The sequence below is a fragment of the Schistocerca gregaria genome, chromosome X (assembly GCF_023897955.1).
Source record: "Schistocerca gregaria isolate iqSchGreg1 chromosome X, iqSchGreg1.2, whole genome shotgun sequence".
Taxonomy (NCBI): domain Eukaryota; kingdom Metazoa; phylum Arthropoda; class Insecta; order Orthoptera; family Acrididae; genus Schistocerca; species Schistocerca gregaria.
The window spans coordinates 696874135-696897569 of NC_064931.1; the positions used below are offsets into that span (position 1 = coordinate 696874135).

The 23435-nt window shown below is 38.2% G+C and overlaps 1 protein-coding gene across 2 annotated transcripts in view; it reads right to left on the reverse strand.

The window, feature by feature from the left end:
• Positions 1–544: 544 nt before the first annotated feature.
• LOC126297599 (OTU domain-containing protein 5-like) overlaps positions 545–23435 on the reverse strand; it is a 97628-nt gene continuing 74737 nt past the window's right edge. For both annotated transcript variants that reach the window (XM_049988580.1, XM_049988581.1), the window contains exons 5-9: positions 14996–15152; positions 7252–7463; positions 7055–7180; positions 6669–6942; positions 545–6392 (exon numbers count right to left, since the gene is read on the reverse strand). In XM_049988580.1, the coding sequence (XP_049844537.1) occupies positions 6241–6392; positions 6669–6942; positions 7055–7180; positions 7252–7463; positions 14996–15152 (921 nt within the window). In that variant the 3' untranslated portion in view covers positions 545–6240. The remainder of the gene's footprint in view (positions 6393–6668; positions 6943–7054; positions 7181–7251; positions 7464–14995; positions 15153–23435) is intronic.

Below are 23435 nucleotides of genomic sequence, written 5' to 3' on the forward strand. Positions count from 1 at the left end.
TACTATAATAAGCAGTGTGTAAAATCAAGCAGAAAATTATGTTCCTATATACAGCAACTTACCATGGCCACAGTACAGCTGGTGAAATTCTGTTGTGTTACCTTAACTGATATAACTGTGCAATTAAGTGTCTGTAAAGATACTTGAGATGGAATGTGTAATAAGCAGAAAGATCTGGTATTACGCCACATGCATTTATTAGCCATACATCATCAGACTGTTAGCAAATTTCAAACTGGCAAAGAAAACAAAATTATAGGGATAAAAACCACATGTAAGCCAGTGGTCATATTTACATGATATCACAGTCTTTATGAACTCTGAAAATTCAGAGTAGGTAGGTACTTGCAATTACACTGTTGCACAGAATTTTATGGTGTCCAACTATCAATGTTTTTATGCAACAGTTTATGGATTTATACAATGAACATAAGTGCTAGGCCAGTGTTTGGGGGGGGGGGGGGGATGCAGGTGGGGCTAGGGGAGGTGGAAAAATAATCAACTGTTATGAGATGTCTTCAGAGTAGCAGCTAAACAAAATCTCTCACTTTAAAATGTCTTGTTTTGCTCCTCAGTTTACATACACAATCAACATAAAAAACTTGTCACCACAATATTTAGGCAGAGATAGCAACTTGCCTACATATTCCAAGGCATCTTAAAACGAATATATCTGATTACACTGTCCTTACGCAGACTGCAGACATACTTTCACAAAAATGGCATACTGCAACAAAGGACAGTGTACTCATGAAAACATAGAAATATCACAAAAAGTTTCAAACATATCTATTAAAAAATTCTGAAATGTTATAGCACCTTCTACAGTTTCAGGAAGGCACGACTGGGCCAAGAATTGGTGTTTTCCACAAAACAGATAAAGCTGGTAAACACTCTTACTGATTGTAACACACGCACGCACACACACGCACGCACGCACCTCTTTACCTAGTCTTTTATTAATTAAAAATCGTGTCAAACAATACGTGAATGGTCTACATCTAAATTGTAATGGCAGTAATCTATCACACAGGCAGTACACATTTACAAATTTATTGTATATGCAAAAGTATGTATTTATTGCAGTATTTAGAAATTCAATGGAGGCAGTTCTGTTCCACTAATTTTTCAACCATGTTTACACATGTATGTGATCCTAAAGTTCTAGATTTTTTTAAAAATAAATTAAGTGAAACAAAAGATTTAATATTAACATTGCAGCAGACTGCAATATAACATTTGTAGGAGAATAATGGCAACACATTTATGCCTCTGTCCTTCTGAAGACTATCTACTGCCTTTTAAATATCTCTAAAAGAAAACGATAAATACACATGAACGAAAGCACAAACAGATTAGGCATAACAAAACTTTAATCAATATAACTATAAAAATATACAACTAAATATGCATAATTTTGGAAAGGAAAGAACAGATTTATAACATAAGGTCACTATATGATAAACAAACAACAGAAAACTGAAGCATGAACATATTAACAAAAGTGTATGGTGTTTGTGTTTTACTCAGAGCACATACTGTTTGTCAACATAACTTTATCAACAACACCTCTTAAAATATCACAGAGTGGGTCACTGAATATAAAAACTTACAAATTCCAGTATAATATTACAGCAGAGGAAAATATAATTGTAATAAATCAACTGCAGTACTGAAATGAAAGGAAGAAGCAGAAGCTTATCTTCAAGCAGCCTGAGAAAATTTTATAAGTGCTGAAATTTAATTTCAACTGAACTCAAGAAAATCAAATAATGCTCTCACTAATTAAAAAATACAATCAACTTTTTCTTACACCCCTCACTTCACACTTTTCAGAGGTATATAATTCAGAGTGTCTTCGATGTTCTGTTTCACTGGGTGAAATTTGAAATTACATACACATGATAAACAAATTTAAAATACAAGTATCAGAAATTTATACATTATTATGCTGTTCATATTAATCTGATTACAAAATGATATGTCACAGAACTCCACGAATACAGTAGAAACAATGCTGGTGACTGAATTCGTAACTTGTTTCCATGTTTTGTTAGATAGTTATTACAAAAAAACAGTTGACAGACAACTATGTATTTTCTGCCAAATTTAACAACTTTTAAGTCACTTTTTTCTGTTTTAATGCACTTCACTCCACAAAATGATTCTAAACTGATGTCTTCCCTATAACACAGAACCTGAAAATTGACAGGCAATTTCATGCTTTGCCAAAATGTTACACTCTTAATTTTAAGAAAAGCTAAGCAAATATTATGCCTATAATTTGGCTGCAAGTCATAGCTAATTACAATATGGTTGTTAACCAGTATTTACAAATGATTACCTTAAGAAAATTTTAAAAAATTAACATTCAATTTGCAAATCTTACATAATACCATTATGTACAAAAAGTATAATTTTGTCATATCTGTGCCACAAAAAAAGATTAAAATGGTCTTTTTTACCACAGTGATGATTATATCTTATACATATCCACACACGATAGATGCCTTGCTTCAAATTTATGAATTTACAAAATTTTCCATTAAGCTGAAATATATCACAGAAACTGATAAATAGGGGAAGATCCATATAATACACACACACACACACACACACTAATAATAAACCAACTGTAATCCAGAACACCTTGAAACTGAAGGAATGTTTAAGAATTAATAAAAAAAATTGAGGAAGTACCAAAAATAAAAGTAATACACGACTGATACCTGTCAGAAGCAACTGAAGTGAGCAATATTCCGCTACGAAAATAGTGTAAAAATAAATGCGAGGTTTTTAAGTTCGCTGCCTAGGTCATTAGAGCCTTAGTGGAAGCTCAAATTAGACAAGAATGAGAAGGAATTGTTCATGGTGAAGGAATCACACCAGCATTCCCCTGGAGTTGGGTGAGGGAGTCTCTGAAAAACCTGCATCAGACTGATTGGATAAGAATATGGACACAATCTCTCTCAAATACAAGTGAAGGTGTGTGTGTGTGTGTGGGGGGGGGGGGGGGGGGGGGAGATACTTGGACCATTAAGAGTAAGAAGAGATTAAATGTGTCACTCTGTGCAGAAAGTGACAAAACTAGTTACGTGTGGAACAAATATAATTTTTTATAATATATTGATGAAATCTTTCCACAAAACTCTCAAATCATTTGAAACTGTCCCCATAAAACCCACAGCTTCAGGTGATTGAGAAGAGAAAATATAAGAGAATGCTGTTTGACAATAGCGTGTATAGCAATGAGATCACAGGATAGCACAATTTCAACTGATACAAAACTGTGCTCTTGGAAAAGACAGACGACAGGGAAGTATAATTACCACTGACGGAAGCAAGTACAGTAATTGTATAGCAAAATGCTAACTGACATGTTAATGAGACAGTACAAAGTGATTAGAAAGTCCTCTAAAATCATCCAGTTCATACAAAAACAAACTGAGAACAGTATGATGAAATAAGTGACTATAGCTGTGGCAATATTCACTTTAGCACACAGCTAAAAGGAAACAGAACTCTATAAAGTCTATAACCATGAAATCTTACCTCTGTTCTCTGAAGTAGTCTTTATAAACAATATGAGGCAACTCATCCATAAATGGATATTGTATGAAGTTGTTACATCCACAAAGCTGCAACAACATTTCAGGAAACTGGGGAACTGCTTGTACAGATGTCAAAGCTGGTTGCCATATTCCTACAACTACTTTTTTTTTTTTTTTTTTTTTGGTGGTGTTCGGGAGGCACTCCCACCCTTTCGCCCACAGCCTGTCCAACCTTCATCACTACACAATATCCCACCTCAATTGCAGCACCAAATTCTATATCTTAGATGGTGCTCAAGAATAAACAGAAAGCTTAAAGATTGTTTCATCACACACTGACCTTCGAATTCTGTAACCTATGAATGTAATCGGCAAAACCATGGATCTCATTAACAGTGTCAGTCTCAATCAAATACACAGACACAGCAATAGAATTAGGAACAGATCAATCTGATAATGACATATACTGTTTACCTGTAAACAGACATTGACACAAGAATGTAGAATGTCAATTAACCACAGCGCTTTTTGAATGCAGTACTTTTACAATTAGATAAACAAATTTAACTTAGTTCAAACTTTACCAAACCACAATAATTAAAAACCGATATATATTTTTTTCAAATCGATGCTATTGCAAGGCATGTATACCAGTCAAAAGCGATACATTACAGCCAACTAGTGCCAAGAAATTGTGTTAAACAGTTTGAAATCTGAAAAACTTAATTGAATCACTGTATTACAATTACATTTCATTCTTCTTGTGACAAAATACATGGAGAAAATATTATAAAAGACCAAATGGGAAAATACAGATAAGCATACAAAAAGGTAACTAAAGCATGTGTAAGGAACATTTACACCAATAATGGATATACTGTAACGGAACAGATGTAAATACCCAAAGATATCTGATGTAAATACCCAAAGATATCTGATAGACTGAATTACAAGACCTCATACCCAAGCACAATGTAAAAGATTTTGAACTATTTACAGCAAACGAATGTCCCTAAGAAAAATTTTATTTAGCTGGGTAGAAAAGTTGTGGCCTAATATATCATGGCCCGATTGTCTCAGCACTACTGTGTGAAGTTAAAATGGTCAGAGGACCAATAAGCTATTAATATTTTGGGGAACCAGCCAGTAATTAACAAGACAATGATATAACAGAACCTGCAAAAACTCATCTAAAATCCTGGGCGAAGAATTCTGAATGATGACAGTGCCCAACACAACAATACAGTAAGGGCTTAGCACCAACCGTGGGGACTTCGAAAACCCAACACGAAATTTTGATAGATACTGGTCAATCATTACTGTGAGTTTTTTCAAAAATAAAGTAATTCCAGATTCTCTAGTATAACTGCCTAAACTTATTACTGCTCCACAGCACACATTAACTGAAGAGTGTTTAAAACATGTCCTACAAAATTCAACACTACGTACGAGAAACAATCAACCTGTTGTTAGTACTGTACACTTACCTATTCCTAATGATAACAACAAGCAAAGCACAATATTATATCAATTTATATTCCATTTTCTTCCTTCCTATCTTGGTGTCTATCTTCACATCATTCGATTACAATATTCTTTCAGCAATAACTCTGAGTACTACATTCTTACCACCTGCCTGCTGTCATAAGCCTACCTACTTGTTTTACCCCTCTTTACTGGATAAATTTTAAATTCACAGAAGTGATTGTGATGGTCAGTCACCTTCAATTACGGAAATACAGCCTGCACATCTGAGTTTGTCAAAATTTTCTTTATTGCATTTCTTAAAAAGTAAATAGTTGATACTGATTTTTCATCACTGTGATTCATAACTGCCAGAATATGTAAATGAAACTTATAACAACAACATAAATAACTTCTAGTACTGACAAATATTAGCAATTTTATTAATCTGTGACTATTGCTTTTGAATGTATGTATTTATGTATGTAAGGTTTGCTTGGTACTTGAGTGACACTTTTATCACAAAATTTTCTAATCATTATCTGGTAAACATGATTGAAAATTGCAGGATAATATGTGATCACAACCACAATGCTTTCTAAGCTTCCTCCAGACTTTTTGAATAACCCCTAGGGGTTTACTCAAAAGTTGATTCCTCAATCATGGCTAATTCATAATGATCAGATGATTATTTTCACAAATTATTCCTCTTATTTGAAAAGATAGCAAACTCTAAATGCAACTAATCGTTGCAGCATGATTATTGTACAATAAAGTTATTAGTCTTATACTGATTAGTGTAACCATTACTTCATATGAAATGATATGAAAGACTGGAATTGATGGATCTTCTTAAATGTCTGAAAGGGACTGGCTATCCCAGTACATCACAGTGACAAATTGTTTAAATCCAGAACACAAACCTATTACAATGCAAGTGATGAAAAAATGGTGATGTCTCATATTTCACTTAATTTGATCTGTTATTTTATGCATGTCACAACTCCTTGCAGGTTTTGTGCTCTGTTTCCGGAACTATCTACACTTTTGCACTATGCTTATCTGCAAAAACTTTTGCTAATATATTTTAATAAGGCAGCTGCTTTTTCAATTAGTTTTAAGTAAATGATTGAAGAATACATGTCTTTCTGCCACAACACACTTTCACATGCATGCACACACGCATGCTCACTGCTGACACTCTTACAATATGCTGAATTATTTGTTACCGTGATGTCGACGGTCGGTTACTGTCTATAGACTCTTGATCATTCATCTCTTCTGGCCCTCGTTGTTTCTTTAAGTTATCCATGTATTCCTGCTGTGAAGTAGCTAATACTTGCGCCAAAATGTCAGCATCTTCCCATTCAGTCAGCCCTGTAACATATCAGTTGAATAAAGTAAAAAAGATCTGATATCAGATTAATAATAGTGATGAATAATTCAGACAACTATTATAGACAATACTTCGTACACCCCACATGATGTAACATGCTTTTGCCTCCATATATTCACAGGCATATGAGCCACCGTCATCCACTCCTCCCCCCCCCCTTTTCCTCAACCCCCCCCCCCCCCACACACACACATATTTTCTAACATTTCACTTTTATCATCACACATAATTACACATAATCTCCATTTTTTACAAACCAAAAAGCTCAGGCGACAGATGATTCATGAATGATGCTGTCTCCAACAGCTGAAACCCTTGGTAATGTGCAGCCCGCTTGTGGTCACCACATGAGTTATTGCTCTCAGATGAAGATGCTACTGCTGCATCTAAATGAGTTTCACCAGTCTTTGGAGAATTGCGTGTCAAGTCTGAACGCGGTGGTGATCCGTGTCCTGGAAATCTGCCTCTAGGAGATGATCTCAGTTCTGATGAAGTTACAGTTGCCGAGCTGCCAGTCTCTGTAACTGGGAGCTGGAACAGATATGTTCAATTATTTACACATTTTTTTAAAAACATTGTGTAATGTAGCACTAGAAGACATATTCCTATACCAGAAAAAGTTTAGAACAGAAAAAACAATTACCTTTGATTTGTTTCTTTTCTCATTGTCTCGTAACCATTGTAAATAGCTCTCCCTAGCCACCTGCTCCTCTATAGCTTCATTTGTGGCTTCCCAGTCAGTAGCTCTTAGTTTATCCTCCAACATTGTCTGCAAATAAAAATACATTAGCATCTGTCTAGTAACAGTTAGATATATATTGTGAATATTAAATTCCATACCTGCTCAATATGAAAATCTTCACTAACACTCACAGCTTCCTTCATTAAATTTTTTTCTGCAAGTCCTGGTGTGTAGCTTGGTAAACCCAAGCCAACACCTATTGTTGCTTTATAAGGATCAACAATGCTGTTATAGTGACTTCCACGGTGGTATGACAATCTTATAGGCTCATTATCTGTCTTATGTTTTCCATGGAAGATATTTATGGGTTCTGAAAATGTTATTAAAGTTACGAGTTAATTTGTGAAAGCCTGTGTTAAAATTGATTTTGTGTGTGTGTGTGTGTGTGTGTGTGTGTGTGTGTGTGTGTGTGTGTGTGTGTGTGTGACACTTTTTAACAAGTCAATTAAAATTTGAATCTTATCACCTACTCCCAGTCAAAGTGAAATTTATACCTAACAGACAAATCAAGAGAACCAATAGAATTTAAAGAACATATCCAGAGTATATAGTGTAAAAGAACAAAGAAACAATAGAAAAAAATGAAGAAAATCTAGAGTAATGACTGGACAGAACTGTCAAAACATGAAAGACCTGATAAAACTGGAGTAACCACCACAAAAAAAGGAAACACACATGGTGTAAAGTGCCACAGAATAAAGGATAAAAGCCTGTAAAAAATTTTAACAGCCAAAAAATTTGAAAAATGGGAAGAAATCATCAAGTTACGGAAAACTTCTTTGAAAATAATCTGCAGAGAAAAAAAAGACATTAGGAAAATAATAGGTTTAAGGAGACGGAAGAGGATTTCAATAGAAACACAACAAAATTTAACATCACAGTCAGAGAAAACATTACAGGACTAGCGAACCAAGTAATGCTTCGTAACTGCTAAATCAGTGATATGTCCTCATTTTCCTGTCTCTGCCCCTCTCCCTGTTATCCTCCCTCCTCCTCCCACTCTCTCTTCCCACTTTATATTCATTTCCTCCTCCTCCCCACCCGATCTCTCTCTTCCCCATCTTCCCTTCCCCGCCCCGCCCCCTCCCCTCCCCTCTCTGACCTTCAGCCTTGATCACTGTTTTTGCCCATTAAAGCTCCATTGGGAATTAAAGTCACTTAAAAGGAATGGCTAAATCAGTTGGGATCATTGGTATACAGGGTAAGAGAGAAACCTCCTCCCGCTGGATCTGTGAGAATGGTAGCTTTAATGACAGTATTTTGCATAATTTTAATCTGCAAACAGGTAGGATTAGAAAGTCAGCCACAAGTAGAACTTTTCCGTTTTCTGTTACAACCAACCACGAGGAAGAAAACAAAACAACACATTGTTTTGCATATAACTTTAGTGTAAAATTATATATAAAGAAAAAATATAGACGGGAGAAGCGATATGTCTAATAGCTTAAATGCCCTACTATTATAATTAAAACTCACTGAGAAAGAAAACGAAACTGCACATATCCAAAGCACAGCACAGCATTTTCTTTCTCACAGTGGGTTTTAACAGAAAACCTGTACATTGTTGTTTAAAAACTGTAGTCTATGTCTCTCTGAATGTCAGAGTATTATGTAAAAATTTGAAGCAAACTGGTCAAGAGCTATGAGATTTTTGGTAACAACATTAAAACAACAACTTACCTTTATATAGTAGTATAGATATTACTGAGATTATGCTTCAAAATGACAAGATGGAACACCGGATATGAATGTGAAAAAGAACCGATATATTGGCACAGTACTTTTATACAGTACTCAACTGTGATATGCCGACAAATATGGCTCAAAATGGCTCTGAGCACTATGGGACTTAACATCTGTGGTCATCAATCCCCTGGAACTTAGAACTACTTAAACCTACTAACTAACCTAAGGACATCACACACATCCATGCCCAAGGCAGGATTCGAACCTGCAACTGTTGCGGTCGCGTGGTTCCAGACCGAAGTGCCTAGAACCGCTCGGGCACACCGGCCGGTGTCGACATATACTAAAAGTTTGAAAAACCAAAAACCTAATCTGGATTTCAAACCCCAACACACAAAGAAATCCAGAAGGTAATAAAATCATTGAAAAATAACAGAGCACATGGAGAAGATGAACCCATTTCAAAAATCTGAAAATCAGGCCATCAAAACATGACACCCATAATACACAGTCATCAAAGATACCTGGGAAACGGAAAAGATAACAAAAGAATGAATGTCAGCCCCAATTCAATCCCCTCCAGAAGAAAGATAAAACAGTCACCAATAAATACAGAGGAACTTCACTGCTACTCGTTACACACAAAATTCTGCCCAAAGCCCTGATAAATTGGCTACAGCCTCAGATAGATCCACAGAAAGAAGAATATCAAGGAGGGTTCAGGAAGAGAAGATCATGCAGTCCCGGAACACCACACTAACATTTGTCAACTTCAAGAAGGCCTACGACTCAGTAGATAGAGAAGTATTCTTCGACACACTGGGAGAAATGAAGGTATACAGCAGTACCAGAAAACTATTCCTAACAACTACAACAGCCCAAGTCAAATTTGTGGGAGATATGTTGGAATCATTTGGAAATCAAGACAGGGGTGAGACAGGAAAATGACCTGTCACCCATTCTACTTACCACAGTTTTAGAGAAAATAATCAGGACACAGGACAAAGGAGTCAACAGCAGAGATAAGGAAAGAACCGTCAACCTACAATGTCTGGCCGTTGCTGATGATATCACCATCATAACAAACAACTCAGAAGAAACCAAAAAGCTCTAGAGACACTACACCAAATATCAGCCGAAACAGGACTACAAACCTCTTATGAAAAAACTCTGTACATGGAGACAAAATTCACAGACACCCACCAGAAACCATGTACAGAAAGATAACAAACATAGGAAGTTTCAAATACCTGAGATAGATTACATAGAATACAGAGCTGAACTTTATGTCCTATACAGAAAGAATCAAAAAATTACAGAAAGCTTACATAAGACTTACATGGAGCCATCAATGGCAAATTATGACACTGTAATATGCCAGTCTTAACAGAGGCCTTAAAGGCCATAGAAACAGCAATATGAAGAGATTGAAAAGCAAGGAGATAGCAAAACAGGAGAGGAAAATACTGGGAAAAAAACCTAGAGGGCAGTTCAGGAAGTGGATATCTGGATAAGTTGCCTGATAAAAGAACTGTATGAACAGACAGAGTATTAAAATCATCAGAAAAAGAGGAGCTAAGTGCTACAGACACTATGTAGGTTGACTGGAGACAGACTAAAACAGAACATTTTTACATAGGACAACTAATAGGGAGAAAACTATCTGGATAAAGGAGACACTGGAAGACCTAAAGAAACTGAACATCTCCACAGAAGAACAGAAGACAACAGATGTGGGGACGGGGGGATTGGGGGGGGGGGGGGGGGGGGGGGGAGACAGAAATTTGTGCAAACAGAAAAAGAAGGAAAGAAATAGACAAAAGAGAGGAAGAAGAAACACAAAGAATATAGGAGAGGTTTTTGGGCAGAAAGAACAGAGGGCGGGAGAGGGAGCGTCCCATGAAAATTAACTGTGTGTTAGCATTTTCCTTATAGGGGAAATACTACTGATGCTGCGGCTGATGATGATTGTGATTCTAGTAATATGTAATATTTGTTGTACTTTATTAACTTGCTCTGCAAGGGAAATCTGCACACTGTTATACCTAAAAATGTGCACAATGACAATTTTTTTGAATTAATCTCGTCTTTCCTACTGCGACTACCAGTATTTGAGAAGTCTTTATCTCGTCTGTTCCATGTAAAAGTTTTTTGCAAGTCTAACAAATATAAACTGTACATTCATACAAATTTATACCAAGAGTAAGTTCACGTAAGTCTCCATAATTTGTCTATGTGAAATGAGTTTGTCATCACAAACTACACAACAAGGTTGTGACACATTCACAAGTTGCAAGTATTTTTAAGAATCACTTTCTTAACATCACAGAGAAGGCATTGACTGCGTCTTGCTGCCTGCATATTTTAATATATGGCCAGAATCTCTCTGTATTATCCGCCAGGTTTCAAGACAAAGTTTCATTGTGGAAACTATTATAAGCAACTCGCATTAAGGTCCACACTAAATTTCGAGTTTCTGTAAGAGATCATCAATCTTGAGGATTTTCAGTGCATTTCAATTTGGCATGCTTTTGTTTGCTGTTTCTGCAACAGTGTTCTGACCCGTTTTGTGTACTAAGGGGGATCAACTCCACCATTTGTTAATTTATTTGGTATAAATCTCTCAATTGCTGTTGATAATATTTCTTTGAATTCAAGCCACATCTGGTCTACACTTATTTTGGAAGGCATGGAGATTGTTTCTCAGGAAGGCATCAAGCAAATTTTTATCTGCTTCTTTTGAATAGGATTTTTTTTTTTGTTAATTTCTGGAGGATTTAGGAGTTACGGTATTCAGACTTGCCACAACAACCATGTGTTCACTACTCCCTGTACCTGTTTTGATGCTCATTATTAGCTCAGGATTATTTGCTGCTAAGAGATCAATGTGTTTTCACAACACATGAATGGATCACTAGACATTATTTCTAGAGAATGCATTTAGCACAATTCTGGATGATGTTTTATGCATACCTTCAGTTTTAAACATGTATTTTCGCCAACGTATCAATGGTAAATTGAAGTCACCGCCAACTATAATTATATGAGTTGGGCAAGTGTTTGAAATTAAGACTCAGATTTTCTTTGAACATTTCAGCAATTTTATCATTCGAGTTGGGAGGTTGGTAAAAGGATCTGATTATTATTTTATTCTGGTTGTCAAGAATGACCTCTACCCATATTAACTCACAGGAACTATCTACATCAATTTCACTCCAAGATAAACTACTTCTAACAGCAACAAACACTCCACCACTAGCTGTGTTTAGCCTATCCCTTCTGAACACATGAGGTCTTCACAAAAATTTCAGCTGAACTTATCTCTGACTTTAGCCAGCTTTCAGTGCCTGTAACGATTTCAGCATCATTGCTTTCTATTAAGGCTTGGAGCTCTGGTACTTTCCCAAAACGGCTACAACAATTTGCAACTGTCATACTGATGGTTCCTACATCTACGTTCTTCCTTTGTTCGACCTACACCCTTTGAGGCTGAAACCCTTTCTGTGTTTCCCCAAGACCCTCTAACCTAAAAAAACTGCCCAGTCCATACCACACAGCCCTAGCTACCCGTGTAGCCAGCTCCTGCATGTAATAGACTCCTGAACTATTTGGCAGAACTCTAAATCCAACCACCCTATTTTGCACATGGAGGAATCTGCAGCCTACATGGTAGCACAACCATCTAAGTCTCTGATTCAGACCCTTCAGTTGGCTCTGTACCAGAGGTCCACAATCGGGCCTGTCGACTATGCTGCAAATGGTGAGCTCTGCTTTCATCTCACAAGCAAGACTGGCAGCCTTTACCACTTCTGATAGCCGCTTGAAACCAGAAATAATCTCTTCCATTCCAAAGCGACACACATCACTGGTACCGACATGAGCCACCACCTGCAGTTGGCTGCATCCTGTGCTCTTCGTGGCATCTGGAAGGACCCGTTTCACATCTGGAATGATTCCACTGTGTACGTACAGGGAATGCAAATTGGCTTTCTTCCCCTGCTGTTGCTGTATAATGATATCCATACCTACAACACTAAAGCAAAAAGATCTTTATTACACATTATCAAAGCTATCACTGGCTAGGAAAGGAGTAGTTTTCAAGTGTAGTTGCATATGAATAGGGCTGACAAATATACTCATTAACATTGAAACTAATCATGTATACACATCCTGTAAAGTGACTTCTTCCGCACCAGTCTGATAAAAGAATCATTCAAATGATGTATGGGTCATTAACTAATCTAAATCACTATCACAGCAACAAGTGCCATCCTATGCTCTAACTTATATTCATGCTACGTGTGGCTGGAGGCTTGTTTCTCATACATTGTATGTATTATTGAGGTTGCTACCTTTCCCAAAATCCAACCAGTTACACGAAGTGCACCTTTCTGCAGAAAACATCAATTTCAGTCTTTGCTCTCAACTGATATTGGTTAAGCACAAGCAAAGTTTCTAATGATAAATAGCAGGCTATTCTCCAGCTCAGGAACCCTGGATATATGAAACCAAGGTAGAAATGACTGGTCTTTCAAACATGTTCATAATTTAGCATCTCTCACACCCAAACCTCCAGATGTCAGACAGACAGACTGATACAAAATGTTGTATACCAACAGAGCATCAACCAAAACTCCGATATAGTTTTTGCTATGTGCCGTCATCCAGGAGCATGTATGTAAATGAAAAATAAATAGTAACACCTGATGTAAGGAGCACAGGAAAAGCATAACTACAAGCATTTATCTCATAGAGTTCCTGTGATAAAGCCAGTAGAGCATTAGTTTGCTGTACAAAGGGTAACGAGTTTGAGTTTTAGTGTAGTACATGTGAAAATGTTACATGGGACAACATGTTCCTGACATGTAAAAGCAATGTTTTATTGGAAGTCCACTTTCCCTTTATTTATTTGAAAAGAGCGAACCTATAGAGTACATTTGTAGTTTCACAGAATAAACAAACGAATGGAACAGAAAAATAAAGAAACAATTGCATCACATATGTGAATTATTATTATTATTTCTTTTCTTTCTCAGACATTATTATTATTATTATTATTATTAGTAATACTTCCACACGTCATGTAACTGATTCTTTATTCTTCTGTTTTGATTGTTTACATTTATTCTGTGGAACTATAAGTGTACTCTGTATGTTTCCTACTTTCAAATAAATTAAGTGAAAGTGGACAGCCAATAAAACATTGCTATAAACTCCAAACAGGCCTTTTACATGTCAGGAACATGTTGTCCCACATAACAGATTCACACCCACTATAGCGCAGAAACTGTCATGATGAGGGCTCAAACTCAGGACCCTGGGTACGACGATCTAATGCTCCACAGACTTCCCCACAAGCGCTCTACACAACATATGCTCACAATAATGCATTTCTTGTGCTCTGTACTTCAGATGTTACTTATTAGTTACTGTTTATGCATATTCTCCAGGAAGACAGCACATGGTACAAACTATATCAGAGATTTGGTTGATACTCTGTCAACATGTGACATTTGCTACCAATCTGACTGTTTGACATCTGAAGGTTTGGGTGTCAGAGGCACAAGCAGTGTAATGAATACTACAGACATGATGAACGTTACATCACCATAGACTTACGAGTGATAAGATGTGCCCAGGATAAGTTTTACAGAGGGTGTTACCAAAAATCACAGTTCAAGAACATTGGTAGAGGAGAGGGTAAAAGGCTTGTTAAATTACTGAACTACTTTACATCCTCCCATGTGTTCACTTGTTATTCAAGTGCAGAATTACTTTACTAGTGTCAACTTTAGTAGATTTATATCTCTCTGCTGAGTAGAAGCTTTTGCTGTCATTATTTGATTGTAACTATATTTAGATTCTGTCCAGAGATCCATATTTCCAGGAACATAAAAATTCACAGGACAAAATAAAATAATCCCAATAAAGAGAAAAGCCAACAGCCATCAAGCTTCAACTTCCATTTACTATGTGGAGCCACTAACTACCTCTGTCGACAGTTTCAGGGAAAGAATAATAATTATGCTACTTGTGAAAAGGAAAGTTTAAGCAGCCAGGTCTTCCATTAGTAGAATGGCACAATAAATCATTCTGCGGATTGAGACTTTAGACAGAAATTACTCTGTTAATTTTAAAGAGATGTTGATGTCTTACCTGTTCCATAACAGAATACTTCGACAGTACGATTGTACATCTCACTCATTGCTTGCATCTCTATGTGATTTCCATGAACATAATCACGTCTCTTCCTGTTAACGTACCTGTCAAAATCCTCTGTGACGTAATGAGAGAAATAATCTCCGTTAGCAGCCTGGAAAAGGAAAAAAAAAGGGGGAATTACTCTCTCTCTCTCTCTCTCTCTCTCTCTCTCTCTCTCTCTCTCTCTCTCTCTCTGTGTGTGTGTGTGTGTGTGTGTGTGTGTGTGTGTGTGTGTGTGTGTGTGTGTGTGTGCGGGGGAGGGGCAGCAGAACTAGTTTGCGCGCATAACCAGCACTGCAAGTGAGAATTTCAAAAACAGTGTTTAAATTAAAGATTACAATTTAAGGAGTGCTGAAGATCAAAACAAAACGGTATACCTGAGCTGTTCTCCTCGCATATTGCCTTACTCTAATTCTTACTGCACTGCCAGCTTTTCATAGAAAAAATTATTTAGGCTGAACTGGTACGTTTGTAAGCTATCTTTTTGTGACAATAGCAGAGAAATAAAAGTACAAACAAAACTATGGATGCTACAACAAATTACTTATAAGTCATACAAAGAAATTGGCTCTAACCAATGGTTCCATTGATTCAAAAATCACTTTACTCCTTTAAATTAACTTACACCACTCTCAGTTAATTCCGCCATCTGCAAACATGATTCTTTTCTTACCAAGCTCTACATGTTCATCATCCAACAACTGTAGGACCTCTTCATTAGTATCAAATTGCACTCTTTTTGAACTTCAGTTGCAGAAACAAGAAGAAAATTATGTCGAACAAGGTCAAAAAAATAATTTTATGTTGCCCGACACTGATATTTAACGTTTTGAGGAGAACACAACTTTGCATCTTCTACATCCATATTCTTGTTTACAGCTACACTTACATCTACCTCTACTCATATACTCCATAAGCCACCTTATGGTGTGTCACTTCTGTCCTCTCCTGCTCCAGTTGCAGCTCTAATTTTACTTTCATGATCTTTTTGCTAAATGTAAGTGGGAAGAAGCATTATGTTGACTGATTTTTATACGAAAATACACTCCTGGAACTTCACAATGCCAAATGCCTCTCTTTCTGTGTCTGCCACTGGAATTGGCCAACCCTCTCCATGACCCTTTCAAACTTAATAAGTGAACAAGTAACACAATGTATCTTTGAATCGCCTCTATTTCCTCCATAAATACTATGTGGCACAGATCCCAAACTGATGAGCAATATTCAGGTAACAGTGAAATGAGGGTTTTGGAAGATACCTCCTTTCTGGTTGGACCACACTTCCTGACAAATATTCCAGTGAATCTCTGCCTGCCACCTGCCTTATCTGCAATTAGTTTTATGTGATCATTCCACTTTAAATCACCTCATATGCATACTCTTAGATATTTTATGGATGTGACTGATTCCAGTAACTGTTCTGCATTAATGTAACGATACAATAATGGTTCTTCCACATATTTATGCCCCAAATATTACATTTATGTTAAGGATCAACTACCAATTTGTGACCAAGCACTGACGATACTCAGCACTGCAGGTCTTCCTGCATTTCACTACAGTTAGCTCGTGCTGCGACTTCTTCGTACACAACAGCATCATCCGCAGAAAGCCTCGTGGAACTTCCAATGTTGTTATCCACTAACTCATTTATGTATACACATTCCAGTCACATCAGCGTGACCACCAACTGATGTTCTATGTCAGTGTGCAATAATCACTCGCAGGTTGGAGGTGGCAGCACTACCAGTGGAGGGTATACAAAGCATGTCATGGAGCTACAGAAAACAGTGCAGTCATTCTGAATTTTAAAACTTTTTTGGTGTACACTTTCTATAAAATGTCAAGAGAACTGCCAGATGTCTACAACTTACTGGTACAACATTTCGGCACAGTCTTCTGGCAAATAGTGACGAGCAATACACTAAGATTCCCTATTTAAAATCCAGCCGGCACTTGAGTGGTGTCCTAATTGGTAATGTGCACATTGCTCAAGCGCATGTACTTCTGCTGTAAGTCTATGCACTGCTCTGCGGATCCTCTGTGGTGGAAGCTTGCCTCTTTGATATCAAAACGACTGTCTTCACATAATAAGATCTCAGGATAACACCAATTATGCAGAGCACCATGTTTTTATATAATCAGGTTCCGTGCAGAATTTAACTGGAAACTGCCATCTTGATTCGTAAGGGATTCAGACAGTCTTATTTCCTCAGCTGTTTGACGTATGGACCACAATTTTTGTTCCATTAAATATAATTGAATGACCAGTGGAAATACAGTGTTCAGCAATAGCAGACTTATTTGCGCGAAGAGGACGCATATGCCACTGATGTTCTATAATGCAATCCTGCAAAGAGTGTGTTGTTTGCCCTATCTAAGATCTGCTGCATCCACACAGAATCCTGTAAACACCTGCTCTGAGCTACTCTACATATTCTTTAACAGATCCCAAAAGCGCTGGTATTTTGGAATGAGGTCGAAAGATTACTTTAATTTTGTATCTTCTTAACATTCTGCATATTTTAGCTGATACATTCTCAATATACAATAAACAAGCAGTTGTTTTGAAGGCATCATTCTCTTCCTTGCTATGTTGTTTGTACGTCATCTGTAGCTCTCTCTGTACTTGTTAAGACAATTATCGGTTGTTCAGAAACACAGTTTACAGGTGCTCCAATTCACTTTCCAGGCTATATACATCTGAAATAGTATGTGCTCATTGGTTCAAGGTCTTTAGAATTCCCATCTTGTTTTGTGCATAGCGGTGGCAACCAGTAGATTTAAATAAAGGTCAATATGAGTGGCCTTTCTAAACACTGAATGCCAAATTGTGCCCTCACTCTTACATCACACCAAGACGTCTAAAAATGGCAAGCAACCATCTTTCTCCAGCTCCACAGTAAATTTCACTTTTTTCCAAGTATGGAGTTCAGAAAATGAAGGAACTCATGGAAACTGTCCATGTGGCCAAACTATAAAACTATCAACAATATATGGCCAAAGTACTGTCGGTTTTGAAATAGCCAAGACAAATGTTGGTTTCTCCAGTTCTTCCATGGAAGATTTAGGGCTCAGTTATCAGTGGATCAGTGGCAATACGACTGTGTGAATCCCTTATGACTCGAGACAGCAGTTTCCAGTGAAATACTGCATGGGAGCCGATTACAGAAATGCTTTGCGCTCTGCATAATCGGCGCTCTCCTGTGATCTTACTGGGCGAAGACAATCATTTTGATATCGAAGAGGCAAGCTTTCACTATGGAGGGCATGCAGAGTGGCACACAGATTTACAGCAGAAGCACATGTGCTCAAACAATGCATGTGCATTGCCAACTAAGATACCATGCATGTGCCAGTGGGATTTTAAATAGGGGAGCTTAGCATTGCTCATCAGTATTAACCTGAGGATGGCCAGAACACACTGCTCCAAAATATCATACTAGCAAGCTACAGATATTCCGCCATTCTCCCAAAATTTTATAGAAAAGTGCAGTCATCATCATAATGCGTAAACAGAGTGAGTCATCTGGCATCCAAATGGGCATGATCTTGGGCTATCGGACTGAGTGGAAGCATTTCCAAAATATCTAACTTATCTGCTGAGCCCAAGTTTGAATAAGGTCATGATATATTACTATCTTTATATTGTTAACTCAATTAGCTGCAATTTTCTTAATTTCTTGTTGATGGTTCACAACAACCTTGTTTTGCCACATGTGCCATTTTCAAGTGTTCCTGTTGACATTACATTTCTATATATTTTTATTCTATGTCTGTTTATTAAGTACTATGAGTTTCTATCTTACATAACATTTGTGTCTAGATGGGGTTACATCCATAAAACATCTTGAAACATAAGTTACACTCCTGGAAATGGAAAAAAGAACACATTGACACCAGTGTGTCAGACCCACCATACTTGCTCCAGACACTGCGAGAGGGCTGTACAAGCAATGATCACACGCATGGCACAGTGGACACACCAGGAACCGCGGTGTTGGCCGTCGAATGGCGCTAGCTGCGCAGCATTTGTGCACTGCCGCCGTCAGTGTCAGCCAGTTTGCCATGGCATACGGAGCTCCATCGCAGTCTTTAACACTGGTAGCATGCCGCGACAGCATGGACATGAACCGTATGTGCAGTTGACGGACTTTGAGCGAGGGCGTATAGTGGGCATGCGGGAGGCCGGGTGGACGTATCGTCGAATTGCTCAACACGTGGGGCGTGAGGTCTCCACAGTACATCGATGTTGTCGCCAGTGGTCGGCGGAAGGTGCACGTGCCCGTCGACCTGGGACCGGACCGCAGCGACGCACGGATGCACGCCAAGACCGAAGGATCCTACGCAGTGCCGTAGGGGACCGCACCGCCACTTCCCAGCAATTTAGGGACACTGTTGCTCCTGGGGTATCGGCGAGGACCATTCGCAACCGTCTCCATGAAGCTGGGCTACGGTCCCGCACACCGTTAGGCCGTCTTCCGCTCACGCCCCAACATCGTGCAGCCCGCCTCCAGTGGTCGACAGGCGTGAATGGAGGGACAAATGGAGACGTGTCGTCTTCAGCGATGAGAGTCGCTTCTGCCTTGGTGCCAATGATGGTCGTATGCGTGTTTGGCGCCGTGCAGGTGAGCGCCACAATCAGGACTGCAAACGACCGAGGCACACAGGGCCAACACCCGGCATCATGGTGTGGGGAGCGATCTCCTACACCTCTGGTGATCGTCGAGGGGACACTGAATAGTGCACGGTACATCCAAACCGTCATTGAACCCATCGTTCTACCATTCCTAGACCGGCAAGGGAACTTGCTGTTCCAACAGGACAATGCACGTCCGCATGTATCCCGTGTCACCCAACGTGCTCTAGAAGGTGTAACTCAACTACCCTGGCCAGCAAGATCTCCGGATCTCTCCCCCATTGAGCATGATTGGGACTGGATGAAGCGTCGTCTCACGCGATCTGCACGTCTAGCACGAACGCTGGTCCAACTGAGGCGCCAGGTGGAAATGGCATGGCAAGCCGTTCCACAGGACTACATCCAGCATCTCTACGATCGTCTCCATGGGAGAATAGCAGCCGGCATTTCCATGGGAGAATAGCAGCCGGCATTGCTGCGAATGGTGGATATACACTGTACTAGTGCCGACATTGTGCATGCTCTGTTGCCTGTGTCTATGTGCCTGTGGTTCTGTCAGTGTGATCATGTGATGTATCTGACCCCAGGAATGTGTCAATAAAGTTTCCCCTTCCTGGGACAATGAATTCACGGTGTTCTTCTTTCAATTTCCAGGAGTGTATTTTAGGTACTACATTGTTAACATAGGTCACTTATGTACTTTCTATAGAAATTTGTTTTTGACAGTTATCCATTTACTTTTTCTATTATGTCAATAAAGTTTTCCAGATAATTTTTGTGTTTGTTTAGAGTGTCATTTGGATCTACCTCTGTGTGTGCATAAATTTCTAGATCTTCCAAAATGTTCACAGTTTGACCTTTCGGTAACCAGTGTAGAATTTTCAAAGCACTTTTGATTGTGTTCATTCTATGATTTTTCTTTTGTAAGTGTACGTAAAAACTGGATTGATCACTTCCACAAGCTTTTTTGTGGTCTTCAGATCTACATCTACATCTACACTCTGCAAACTGCAAACCAATGTGAGGTGCACGGCAGAGAGCGTGTCCCACTGTACCAGTTATTAGTGTTTCTTCCTGTTCCATTCTTGTATGGAGTGCGAGAAGAATGACTGACTCAGTGTCTTTGTGTGTGCAGTAATTATTGTAGTCTTATCCTCATGATCTCTATGTGAGTGATACATAAGGGTTGTTGTATATTACTTAAGTACTCATTTAAAGACAGTTCTTGAAACTTTGTTGACAGGCTTTCGTGGGATAGTTTATGTCTATCTTCAAGAGTCTTCAAGTTGAATTCCTTCAGTGTTTCTGACACACACTCCCATGGATCAAACAAACCTGTGACCATTTGTGCTGGCTTTCTCTGATACTAAAACTTCTCCCTGTTAGTCCAAAGTAAAAACAGTTGCAGTCACCACAGGAAATGCTGGATACACCTGAATTAGAAAAGATAGGGATGTTCCTCTTTCCTGATCTCATCTTTCTTTATAAGTTATTGATAGTGTGAAATGCTAGTTGTACTTTTTTGTATTCCTTAACAATTTGTTTATTTTGTGAGATATGTTGGCTATATATGTTGTTGGTACATATGTCAATCTGGCTTTGGTTTTGCCCAATCTTTTCAATGTTACATCTTCATGTATGTTGTCTGCTTTAGGTTTAGTATGGTCTTTGTAGATTTTTGAGTACTATAGCAGGCTCGAAATTGTTTTTTGTGCTAAATATTGTAGTGCTGTAATTTCATTTTTTATTGTGTGTTCTTCAAGCACTAAATTTACGATTCTATTGATCATCAATTTAAAATATGCATACTTATGCAACCTGGGGTGTCAATAATTTTTATTGTATTGATTATCATCATTGGTTATTTCTACATACAAACAAAGTTGAGATCAGGAAAGGGCAACATCCTTATCTAATCCATGTGTACACAAAATTTCCTGTAATGACTGCAATAGTTTTCACATTGGACAAACAGGAAGAAGTTTTAGTATCAGATTTAAAGAAAACACAAGAGATCATGAAAGCAACCAATCAAGTTTTTACCTACACGTAGTAAACAGAAACCATAGTGAAACATAATCGAAAACACTTTCAAAATTCTACATAGGATATCAAAAGATAAAGGTTTAACAGCCTGGAGGAACTAGAAATTTATCCACACAGAAATACAGGGTGATTCAAAAAGAATACCACAACTTTAGGAATTTAAAATTCTGCAATGACAAAAGGCAGAGCTAAGCACTATCTGTCAGCGAATTAAGGGAGCTATAAAGTTTCATTTGGTTGTACATTTGTTCGCTTGAGGCGCTGTTGACTAGGTGTCAGCGTCAGTTGATGCTAAGAAGGCGACCGCTCAACAGAAAGCTTTTTGTGTTATTGAGTACGGCAGAAGTGAATCGACGACAGTTGTTCAGCGTGCATTTCGAACGAAGTATGGTGTTAAACCTCCTGATAGGTGGTGTATTAAACGTTGGTATAAACAGTTTACAGAGAATGGGTGTTTGTACAAAGGGAAAAGTTCTGGACGGCCTTCTTCGAAGGTGCTACTGTAACTGGACTACAGTATCTGGAGATGTTAGAGAATTGGTGGACTACAGTATCTGGAGATGTTAGAGAATTGGCTGTTCCCTCAGCTAGAACAAGAAGCACAACAATTCATATTTCAGCAGGATGGAGCGCCACCACATTGGCACTTATCTGGCCGTAACTACCTGAACGTCAACTACCCGAGGCGATGGATAGGCTGCCAGGCAGCCCGTGCCAGAGCACTTCATCACTGGCCTCCAAGAAGCCCTGATTTTACCCCCTGCGATTTTTTCTTATGGGGGTATGTTAAGGATAATGGTGTTTCGGCCACCTCTCCCAGCCACCATTGATGATTTGAAACGAGAAATAACAGCAGCTATCCAAACTGTTACGCCTGATATGCTACAGAGAGTGTGGAACGAGTTGGAGTATCGGGTTGATATTGCTCAAGTGTCTGGAGGGGGCCATATTGAACATCTCTGAACTTGGTTTTGAGTGAAAAAAAAAAAAAAACCTTTTTAAATACTCTTTGTAATGATGTATAACACAAGGTTATATTATGTTTCTTTCATTAAATACACATTTTTAAAGTTGTGGTATTCTTTTTGAATCACCCTGTATGTATCAGAATGACATTCTAAAGAGACGGACATCAAACATAAAAAATACCTGTAAAACTTTATTGGCATAATAGGCAAAGAAAAGGGATGAACACTACACAAAAAACAACAAACAACATTATGATTGCACATCTACATAATACACAATATCTCTACCAAAAAATATTTCTGACTACTTAAGATATAACTTACTAGTTAACATAAAACATCATTGGACTGCTCTGTCATTTTACAGCTGTCAAAAAATTTCTACAGAATTTAAGTACGTGTCCAATGTTAACAGTAAAAGAACTGGCTTCCCAAGATGTTTTAGGTTTTGTTTTGGTATAGGGTACAAAAACAACTAAGACCATACACGCCATTGTGAGAACCATAGAACACAAACACAAAGGAGGAGTTACAAGTGACTACATGGTAAGCCTAAACGACAGGAGGAAAGACAGCTGAAAACGGACTTTCTCCTGGAAAAAAGTCCATAAAATACGTCATAGAGACAACAGAGGTCCTGAACTGAAGATTAAATGTCCTTCGCGATATTGTTATGATGGATAAAAAGTAAAACGAGGCTGATATCTGTGTGTCCTTGCTAAAATGGCCGTAACTCAGACAG